This window comes from Polypterus senegalus, chromosome 2 (assembly GCF_016835505.1).
Source record: "Polypterus senegalus isolate Bchr_013 chromosome 2, ASM1683550v1, whole genome shotgun sequence".
Classification (NCBI taxonomy): domain Eukaryota; kingdom Metazoa; phylum Chordata; class Cladistia; order Polypteriformes; family Polypteridae; genus Polypterus; species Polypterus senegalus.
In genome coordinates this window covers 62,797,374-62,809,157 of record NC_053155.1, presented here as the reverse complement: position 1 = coordinate 62,809,157, position 11,784 = coordinate 62,797,374, and the positions used below count along the sequence as shown (strand labels likewise).

Below are 11,784 nucleotides of genomic sequence, written 5' to 3'. Positions count from 1 at the left end.
GGGTTAAAGCAAAATAGTAGTAAAATATTTTATGTATATTGTAATCAAAATATACATGCAATTTAAAATTTTTCTCACTGTCTATCTGGAGTGTTCAAACAAAAGACAGAAGAAAAAGAAATATGTAGAAGAATGAAATATTAAAATCTTGACAAATAAAATTTTGCCAATATCTCGCAACAAATATTTATTACACTGAAATCATTTGATCTCAAGAGAATGAAGAGATTTTAAATGGTACAGTTAAAAAGAGAAATATTACGAGACATAAAGCTATGAATACAAAAGAACTGCTTACAAAATGTAATTGAAGTTTAGAATTTTTAAATTAAAGAAAATGATCACAAACTGTTTATGTATAGTACAAAACGCCTGTGTAAAAAAATGAGTAAAAAAAGTTTACAGTCTCCATATTATCTTATTGTAGAGAAGTTTTATTTTAAGTTGCTTAAAATATTTCAATGGGCTAGTTCAATACAATAATGTACTATAAGTAGAAGGAAAGCAATCAGACTTTTAGAAATGACAGGTTTCACTGCTAAATAATTTTAAAAATACATCACTTGAAATTTGTATTAGTTACAGAGAATACTGGCAAAATCACAAGCTGTGGTGGTTAACTTTTTATCTATTTGGGCAAATTCTAACAAAACAAAATCTGACACAAATCAGTCAATAAATGAGGCAATACTTATAAAAATAAACTGCAATGTTCTCCTTTGAGCATGATGTTACTGTCCATGTCATCACTTACTTACTATAACATCACTCAGTTATTCCACAAAAGTAGAGGATACTTTAAGGAAACAACATTAAATGTTTGAAGTTTGCAGAGATTAAGATTTGCCTGGGTATAATAAATCTGTTTATAAATTAAAGTAATTTACATTAGACTAAAAGGAAACTAAAGGTGTAAATTGTGCAAAATCAGATTAATAGAGACCATAAAATTAACTAAAGAGTAAATGGATTCAGTAATGGAATTAATTAATAAAACTGAAAGTGTATATACTCCATGCTACACGTTAGGGATGTTATGACTCCTTAACTACTCAGTCTCAGATGGTACCAAGTTACAAGTCATGAAGCATTAGTGCAAAAACTACTTTAGCAACAATGGCATAGCTTAAATACTTATAACATGTTTACAATTTTCCTTCTATTTAAAAAGATGCACATATATTTTATCTCTAATGATATGTCACTTAAGCTCTCCATTACATTTTTACTTTTGCCTGCAATTCACATATTCGCTAAAAGAAAATATTGTCTCTTAAATTGCAGAATGAAGTAATAAATAGTCATTATTGTTTATACTATAAAAGGCATATAAAATTAAAAAACACACAATCATATTTATGCTCATCCCTTGGCTGTCGCAGTAGTATTAACAACTCCTCCTTAATAAAAATACAAAAGACTTAAATTTTGATTTAATTTCCACTGCTAGATTGTTACAGAAATCCATAAAATCAGCAATTTGTGTATTTTAGTCTTAAAATGCTAATATGTACATTTCTAGTTTTAAAACAAAAGACGTTAAATTCTTTCCACTACAGTATCTAAATTATACAGGAATTTAAAAAAATCTGTTTAAAAATTCTCAGCTCTGCAGTAATCTGTGTAGATTAAAAAATACAATGATATTAAAAAAGAGCATATAACCTGTTCACAACAAAATTAAAAATATATCATAAAAATTGCTTTTCTTTGGCAGTTTCAAACTACCATTACAGTAAGATCTTCTTACTGTTACCTATAAAACTGTTACTGAAACAAATCATCATATATTTGTGAATATGTAAGTGGTATATTAAAAGTTCACAAAATTAAGTGTTGGTACGCTCCTTATTTTGACCATTAACTGAACTAGTTTTCACAGAATATTACTTTGCACTTTACTGCGGCTGTAAACAATCATCTTTAAAAGTCCATAATTAACCAAAAGGCTTACAAGAAACTGTCCTTGGTTACCATGTAGTACCTTGGTATGCATCTTTAACTACTTCAAAGCATTTACTTAACTAGCCCTGAATAAGTACAAAAACAAAAAGCATTTAACATTCAAAATTAAAAACAAACATGTTATTTACAAAACAATCAAAACAGATTTACATTCAATTACATTTTCAAAGAATTTCTGCAAACTGAGGTAATGAAGACAGTCTCCCTTTCTGATAGTTAAAATTATTAATGAATATAAAAATCACAAAATCTGTCAGCAATAAAAATATTCTTTTCTTTCTATTAAACTTCCATCAAGTTTATGACACACTAGTTAGGGTCACTTGATCCAAAATTTGATCGAACATCTCGTCAATAACATCACTTTCATAATTAACTTGTTCCAAGTCAAGTTCTGGTACAAAAGTAAGTAGTAACTTCCCAACGTTTATTCGAAGAGCTTTAAGTCTCCTGTTGCAAAAAAAAAAAAAAATCAAAAAAATCAAGGAAGTATTAATATCTGCTCCTAGAAACAGAGAGTTCATTAGTTCATTATACATCCTCATTTTATATCAGGTAATTTAAACCTGGATCTCATTTACATGTCTAATATAAAATTTGACAATAGAACTAAAAACACAAATAGCAAACACTTGTAATCATTAGAAATATTCAGGTCTAAATCAGTCAGTTTTACATAACATGTACATTAAGTCATTCTTTCAATATTACAACAAGCTTTACTTATAGTTTGTAGCCTGATTTAGATTGGCTACATCTCTGCATCACTGTTGGCTACTTTTGATTTATTCAATTTCGCCACCCTAAGTTTACACCAACTAATTAAAAAATATTTAATTTCTTACCCTCTAGTTTCTTCCATACTTTCAGATGTCATTTCAGGTGCAGCAGTACTGCAGCTGCCACTTCCCATATTTGTTAGGCCTCTAGATGTCATGCTTTCCACATGTTTTCTCAACACTTCACATTCAGACCTGAGTCTGGCATTTTCCTGCTGTGCTGCTTCAAGCTGCATAGTAAATGTATGCAATTAGATTTCTATAACTGAAGCAAACTTTTCTTTAACATGACTTTTCATATACAAAATAAAGTTTGTACATTACTTCATCCTTCACAAAAGTACATCAAATAGCACAATAATATAGATTAAAAATTTTGTGGGGCTGTTTCTCTTCTAAAGGACCTAGGAACCTTGTTAGGGTACATGGCATAATGAACTCCTTGAAATACCAGGACATTTTAAATCAAAATCTGGTGGCCTCTGCCAGAAAGCTGAAGATGTATACAAATATACACACATATATACTGTTCGTTGCGGCATGCTTGATGCAAGAATTTCCATGAGGTGAGTGGGAACATTTCTCCAAGTGGTGAAGACGGCCGCACGAAGGGCATCTACTGTCTTAAACTGTTGTCCATTTTTGTAAACTTCACTTGCCATCCATCCCCAAAGGTTCTCAATTGGATTTAGATCAGGGGAACAAGGAGGATGGGCCAAAAGAGTGATATTATTCTCTTGGACGAAGTCCCTTGTCCTGCGGGCGTTGTGTACTGTAGCGTTGTCCTGTTGAAAAACCCAGACAAGGGCCCTCAGTCATGAGGAATGCTCTCTGTAACATCTGGACATAGCCAGTGGCCGTTTGACGCCCCTGCACTTCCTGAAGCTCCATTGTTCCACTGAAGGAAAAAGCACCCCGCACGACAGAGAGAGAGAGAGAGAGAGAGACAGACACAGACACACAGGCGCGCAACAGACAGACACACAGGCGCACGACAGACAGGCACACAGGCGCGCGACAGACAGGCACACAGGCGCGCGACAGACAGGCACACAGGCGCGCGACAGACAGGCACACAGGCGCGCGACAGACAGGCACACACACACACACACAGGCGCGCGAGAGAGACACACACACAGGCGTGTGAGAGAGACACACACAAACAGGCGCGCGCGTGTATTGTTGCAATGTTACTTTTCTTGGTTGTTTATTAAATTACGGATTTTTCAAATGTTAATTTTTTTCCCTGTGCTTAAAGCTCATTAAAAAAAAAAAAGTGTTTTTAGAGAGCGGTTCGTAGCGCTATAGTGCGAACTCTTGCAGTGTTACTTTTCTCTGTTGTTCAAGGTTTTCTTAATGTTATTACAAATTACAAATGTTTTTACATTTAGTTTACTATTACACTGTGCATTCTATGGTATTTTTAACTATATTTGTGCTTAAAAACTTAAAAATATATATATTTACATACAGTTTGTACGGTCTGGAACGGATTAATTGTATTTACATACAATCCTATGGGGGAATTTACTTCGGTTCACAACCAAATCGGTTTATGACCAGAATTTTGGAACAAATTATTGTTGTGAACCGAGGTTCTACTGTGTATTTAATCGACCAAGTCGCCTGACCATGGGGTATGCACGACAGAGCCCCGACCGCCCACTCTAACCCTCCTCCCGCGTTATGGGGAACGCATGACAGAGAGCCCAACCAACTCTCACCCTCCTCCTGCATCCACCCTCTCTCTCGAGGCATGCGCACTGCTTACTCATGTGCCTGCCCCCAACACGTCACCAAACACATCCTCACTCGCTTTGGTCTGTGCTACAGTCCACATGCAGCTGTGAGCCACGTTGACTGTTCACATTGATAAGGCTAGTACTAATTAAATACACACTAATAGCCTGAAGTCCTCTTAAAATGCATACCATTTATGCACTCTGCTCCACCACTCTGAAGTTTCCATAACAACCTACCCCAGATTCTCATTGGGCTGGGGTACAGACTAAGGGGAACATTTGTTTTTCTATCCTTGTGCTAAGGATCTGCTTAAAGGTGATGCATCAGTTTTTTAGACTACAGAAGTAAGGATTCTTACAATATTCTCATGTATCGTATTTCATCCATTTCAATTAGAACTCCTTGAGGGTACCCCCTCTCTCTCTCTCTCTCTCACAGATTTTCACCACAAACAGCATCTCTGGATTTTGAACAGTGTTAGTGCCGTCTGATTCCAAAAGTTCACTCTCAGTCTTTGCAGAAAACTACAGATGGGCCTTAAAATTGTTCTTTTGAATAGCTATTTCTTCCACTTCTATTGGCCAGTGTTATGCAAAACTTACATATAACAAATTTAATGCTGACTGTTACCTTTTCAGTGGCTTTGCTCATAAGCATCCTAATTTGAATGCCAAGTCCTGCCCATATTCCTAAACTAAGCATAATTTGTGATTTCTTCAAGGTTTCTTTTAATTCATTTCCGTGCCATTACATATGAGTTGCTGCATAATTAATGAAGTTTAGACAGACCTAAATTTTTACCCAGAAACAGTGACAGTGCTTTCAGTGAAGCTCAGGAGGCTACCAATGGTAAATTAATTATATCCCTGTTGAGATACAGAATTTCAAATTGGGAGAACTGAAGGTACAAACCAATAATAATTTAAATACTTTGTCTGGTAGCATGTTTCTGTTTCTGACTTTAAGAAATCATCCAGCAAATATATAGTCTGACATTGATTTTTTTTTTCCCCTGAACATATGAATTTGCAGCAAGCAAAGATTGGAGACAAGAGAAGTAAATGCCTTTTGTAATGGAACAATATTTACTCAAGTATTTTAAAAAAATGCAACATCAAAGGACTACTCTAAAGTCTGAAATGTTAAAGTATACACCTTTCAGGAGATAGTCCCTCCAGTTTGGAATTTGCCAGAAAATGACTGTGCTTCTTATGTCATCTTCCCAGGCTCTAGATCTACAATACACATTTCCAGTGTCACATAAATCATTAATGTCAGAAGATGTCAATGATCTGTTTTATTTGGAAACTTTTTGCCACTCTGCTACAACTTCTACAGTTAACTATACAAGACACTGTTTTCATCTTCTTTATAAGCTATTGATAGCAAAATTGATCTTACAATACTAATATAGCGTACAGAGGTTTACATACAGTCATATGAAAAAGTTTGGGAACCCCTCTCAGCCTGCATAATAATTTACTTTACTTTCAACAAAAAAGATAACAGTGGTATGTCTTTCATTTTCTAGGAATCTGAGTGCTGGGGTGTTTCCCGAACAAAGATTTTTAGTGAAGCAGTATTTAGTTGTATGAAATTAAATCAAATGTGAAAAACTGTCTGTGCAAAAATGTAGGCCCCCTTGTAATTTTGCTAAGTAAGTAACTGCTCAATACTGATTACTTGCAACACCAAATTGGTTGGATTAGCTCATTAATCCTTGAACTTCATAGACAGATGTGTCCAATCATGAGAAAAGCTATTTAAGGTGGTCAATTGTAAGTTGTGCTTCCCTTTGACTCTCCTCTGAAGCGTAACAGCATGGGATCCTCAAAGCAACTCTCAAAAGATCTGAAAACAAAGATTGTTCAGTATCATGGTTTAGGGGAAGGCTTCAAAAAGCTCTCTCAGAGGTTTAAAATGTCAGTTTCAACTGTAACGAATGTAATCAGGAAATGGAAGGTCACAGGCACAGTTGCTGTTAAACCCTGCAAGTCTGGCAGGCCAAGAAAAATACAGGAGCGGCATATGCGCAGGATTGTGAGAATGGTTAGACAACCCACAGATCACCTCCAAAGACCTGCAAGAGCATTTTGCTGTAGATGGTGTATCTGTACATCATTCTACAATTCAGCGCAATTTGCACAAAGAACATCTGTATGGCAGGGTGATGGGAAAGAAGCCCTTTCTGCACTCGCGCTACAAACAGAGTCACTTGTTTTATGCAAATGCTCATTTAGGCAAGCCAGATTAATTTTGGAACAAAGCGCTTTGGACTGATGAGACAAAAATTGAGTTATTTGATTATAACAAAAAGCACTTTGCATGGTGGATGAAGAACATTGCATTCCAAGAAAAACACCTGCTACCCACTTTTAAATTTGGTGTAGGTTCCATCATGCTGTAGGGCTGTGTGGCTAGTTCAGGGACTGGGGCCCTTGTTAAAGTCAAGGGTCGGATTAATTTAACCCAATATCAACTAATTCTTCAGGATAATTTTCAAGCATCAGTCACAAAGTTGAAGTTAGTCAGGGGTTTGATGTTCCAACAAGACAATGACCCAAAACACAGTTCGAAATCTACAAAGGCATTCATGCAGAGGGAGAAGTACAATGTTCTGGAATGGCAGTCAGTGTCTCCTGACTTGAATATCATCGAAAATCTTTGGGCTGATTTGAAGCAGACTGTCCATGTTTGGCAGTCATCAAATTAACTGAACTGGAGAGATTTTGTATGGAAGAATGGTCTAAAAATACCTCCATCCAGAATGCAGGCACTCAAAGGTTATAGGAGGCGTCTAGAGGCTGTTATATTTGCAAAAGGAGGCTCAACTAAGTATTGATGTAATATCTCTGTTGGGGTGCCCAAATTTATGCACCTATCTAATTTTGTTATGATGCATATTTTCTGTTAATCCAATAAACGTAATGTCACTGCTGAAATACTATTGTTTCCATAAGGCATGCCATACATTAAAAGGAAGTTGCTACGTTGAAAGCTCAGCCAATGCCAAACAAAAATCCAAAGAATTAAGAGGGGTTCCTAAACTTTTTCATATGACTGTAGATGATACTTAACGGGCACTTGAAGTAAAATGCATGACTTTGACTACTTTCATGCACACCTCCCAATTGTGTTACAAATTTGATTTAGCTTTGCTTACAACTACAAATTGTAAAGTGCTTAATTTCTTTAAAATTGTATATACTGAAAGTACACCCCCCCCCTCATTTTCTTCTGTAAATATTTCATCATGGCAGACAGTATGTGAAACTGTCAAACTTTGTGAGCATTAAACCAGACAAAGATGGCAACTACCTTCATTTTAAACTAGTGGAAACCTATTCTGCAAATTATTCAACATCAAGAGATAAGCAGTTGTTTTTTATAAGAAACATATAAATTTGAATGTAGAATTCTAACTAGTAAGCAATATTTTAGGCACAATATCACTTACCTCTTCTTTGTATTTTTCCATCTCTTCATCAGAGATATGAGGCTTTCTAAAGATGTTGTCAGGCTGTTTGGCAAGGCCGTCTTCCAGCTTACAACTGAAGCTTTGCTCTTCTGTCAATCTGCATTTTCTGCACTCTTGCTTTACTGTTTCCAGCTCTTTGCATCTCTCTCTTAATTTTTCCATTTCTGTTAGCATTTTTTCATAAGATTGTTTATGTTCTCCTGGTTGGTCATTATTCAGATTTAGTTTTAATAATGAGTTGTATTCTGTGATACTGTCTGTCTGAATAAACTCAATATGCTCCTTCTTTACACACTTTTCTTTAAGTTCAATAATCTGCTGCTCCAAATCAGCAACTTTCTTCTGGTAGTTGAGCAATTCTTGTGATACAGTCTTAGGCTGTGTTTGTATACTTTTCTCCTGTTCCTGTAAACTATCAAAAATGCCGTTTTTATTAATACATTCATCTTCTTTAGCATTTTTCATTTCATAATGACCTGCCTCAGGTTTCATAAATAAGACCTGTTTTTGTTCAGTCTGAGTCATTATTGATTTATGCTGTTCTTGCAGTAGTGTGCTGGTAGTACTCTTATCTACAGTGCCATCAGTGAACTCCATGCACATATCACTATTTTCTAAGCTGTCATTGCGCTCTACTTTTACCCTTGTAATGTCTGCCTTGGTTGATGGTCTTGGAGAACTTTTTGTTTCAACAATTAAGATATCAAGATCTTCTTCATGCTCTTTTAAATCCCTTTGAACTTCATTCAGTTTTAACTTCTTCACATCTGGGCTACTTAAATAAGTTTGTAATGTCCTCTTCATCCTGTATACATAAAAATGTAAGGACACATTACTCACAATGACATCAGAAAAAAAAGTTTGAAAGATTAACTTAACATAAACTACACAGAAATTACTCATACACGTCAGAACAGGGGTGTCAAATACAAATTATGGAGATTCAAGGTGGATGCAGATTACTCTGAAAATAAATACCTTGAGTTTACTTTACAGTGGCATGCAAGCGTTTGGGCATCCTTGCTTAAAATGTCTGTTACTATGAACAGTTAAGTGAGCAGAAGATGAACTGATCACCAAAAGGCATAAAGTTAAAGATGTTTTGTTTTGTACAGTGAAAAAAAAGGAATGGAGCACCATACAAAAGTTTGGGCATACCAAGATATTTAATGTCTCAGATAACTTTTACCAAAGCCTCAGACCTTAACTAGATCATTAGAGCTATGGCTTGTTCACAGTCATCATTAAGAAACATTTTGGAAACAAGTCCTGTGGACTGATGAAATGAAAATAGAACTTTTTGGCCACAACTATTAAGCATGGTTGTGGATCGATCATGCTTTGGGCTTGTGTTGTACCCATTGGCACAGGGAACATCTCATTAGGTGAGGAAAGAATGGTTTCAAATTAATACCATCAAATTCTGGAAGCAAAAATCACACCATATGTAAAAAAGATGAAGCTAAAAAGAGGATGGGTGCTACCACAAGATAATGATCAGAAACACACCTCAAAATCTATAATACCTCAAGAGGTGCAAGCTGACAGTTTTACCATGACCCTCACATTTTCCTGACCGAAACATCATTAAGTATCTGTGGATAGATCTCAGAAAAGCAGTGCATGCAAGACGGACCAAGAATTTCACAGAATTAGAAATCTTTTGCAAGCACAAATGGCCAAAAATATCCAAAGTAAAAATTGAAAGACTCTTAGCTGGCTACAAAAAGCATTTAAAAGAGGATGTTACTAACTACTGACCATGTTGGGTGCCAAAACAATTGCTTCAGGCAATTTTCATTTTTCTTTTATTTTGTATTTGTGAATGATGGAAATAAACATGATATCTTGCTTAAAATATTAATCTTTAACTTTGTATGTTGGTGATAAGTTCACCTTCTACTCACTTAAGTATTTACAACACCACACATTTTAAGCTAGGGTGTCCACATTTTTGCCTACCTCTGTAGAGACTTTTTAAAACAAACCTTCGATATGGTTGCTGAATGGTTTCTAAAAAAAAGGATGTATTCTTCAGAAGATGCACAAAACTTTATTCTAAAAAACATCAATTGACTGACTTATGAGCAAACCTGTAATAGTTCTCTGAAAACTGCCTGTTGAAAAGTAAAAACTGAAAATCTATTGGTCACTACTGAATGGTCTAAATGAGAGTACCAAATAAACTTTTAAACTGAAATGTTTATTCTTCATCCAAATTCATAGTTAAATATACAGGAAATTCATTGTCAAATAACAGAAAATAACCAGTGAGCCAGTTCCAGAATTAGACATGAATCTCTAAGTCATCAAGTGTTTTTACTATGCATCACAGATGTGGCAGTTTTATCTTTCCTCACCTGTAAAACACAACTCAAACTCTTCTGGTTCTTCTTCAAATTTGTTTGCAACGAACTGAATGACCTTTTACTTCCTGGTATTGATTACAGGCTATGTAGCCTAGTCAAAAAGGTAACAAGGTCCACATCAATCATAGGCTGGACTTGTCCAGTAACACAGTGGAACTATATACAGAATGGAACAGCAGACACTTTTTTCTGAGGTGAATGTTTGTTTAATATGCGTAGTGACATCCTTTACATCAAACTCTGTGATGGCTAGTGTAATTTTCTATGCTGTGGCATGCTGGGCTGCTAACATCACATCAAGAGAGGCTCATTGAATCAAAAAGCTAATTAAGACGACGGACTCAGGTATAGGGTGCTCTCTCTACACGCTGGAGTGAACAGCAGAGAACTGCCCTCTTACCTTTAGCAATGTCAGACGCTTTCTTCTTTTTGTAATTTTGAGTCTATTTTTCTTCTTTGTTATTTTTCGAGGTCCCACAAAAAGCTAACATTTCCATTTCAATCAAGTTTTTTCGTTTTTCGTTTCTTTGTAACTAATTAACAAGTTTGCATGCTAATAAAAATACCTAGTTTCTTGCAGTCTTCTTATTATGGTCTTTTGCAAACAGTGAATTTTGAATCTTTCACTGCTTCTTTAGCTGTAAATTTAAATATTCTAATTAAAGCAACCAACTCAAAAGCAAAGCCTGGAAAATAACAGCTCTTTTGCATGTGCACAAAATATGTAGCACCTAGGAAACTGCAAACATTTGTTAACAAAATATCCTACTACTTAAGTCTACAGTGTATGAAAAAGTTTGTTTAAAAAAGGCACCCTGGAGACCTTCACATTTAAAACAGATATTATTTTATAAACTCTAAAACAGGCTTTGTTGAAGAGAATGTCCTGATTTCAAATGCTTGACTCTGTGATGAAGGTACAAAAAAAAAAAAAAACCTGACAGGTTTTGAGGTTTGTCTCATACAGTATTTTTTGTCATGAAATTCAAACATTGTAAAATTGATATTTTATGATGGTTATACATCAAAACCCTAACACTTGCATTTCACATTTATACATTATGCTATTTACTTTGATAGAATAAAGAAATTCCATTTCAAATACAGTTCCTATCTTGTAAATACACAAATGACTTAAATAGTTGATTACATTTTTTTAATGAGGTTGCTCCTTTCACCAATAAAATTTACAACTAGTGCCAATACAATAAACAAGAAATATGATTGTGATTAAAATGTAATGGGACAATATTTGAACATATGCTCCTGCCCAAAAAAGTTTAAACTAAACAAGTCAATTTAACTTATAAAGTAGAAATGACTGTCATTTGGCAAAACACACAAAACTCTTTAAAATCATTAATCTTATTTATAACAAAACATATTTTTGTTTTTAATTCTTACCGTGGTCCTGGATTTTTCTCAGCAAATAATGACCGGACATCAGTAA

The 11,784-nt window shown here is 35.0% G+C and overlaps 1 protein-coding gene across 1 annotated transcript in view; it reads right to left on the bottom strand.

Moving 5' to 3' along the window:
* Positions 1-1,269: 1,269 nt before the first annotated feature.
* Positions 1,270-11,784, bottom strand: part of LOC120522978 (MORC family CW-type zinc finger protein 3-like) — an 81,521-nt gene continuing 71,006 nt past the window's right edge. The window contains exons 14-17 of the mRNA XM_039743849.1: positions 11,739-11,784; positions 7,945-8,770; positions 2,811-2,974; positions 1,270-2,415 (exon numbers count right to left, since the gene is read on the bottom strand). The exon at positions 11,739-11,784 is cut by the window's right edge and continues 43 nt beyond it. Coding sequence (XP_039599783.1) covers positions 2,265-2,415; positions 2,811-2,974; positions 7,945-8,770; positions 11,739-11,784 — 1,187 coding nt within the window. The 3' untranslated portion in view covers positions 1,270-2,264. The remainder of the gene's footprint in view (positions 2,416-2,810; positions 2,975-7,944; positions 8,771-11,738) is intronic.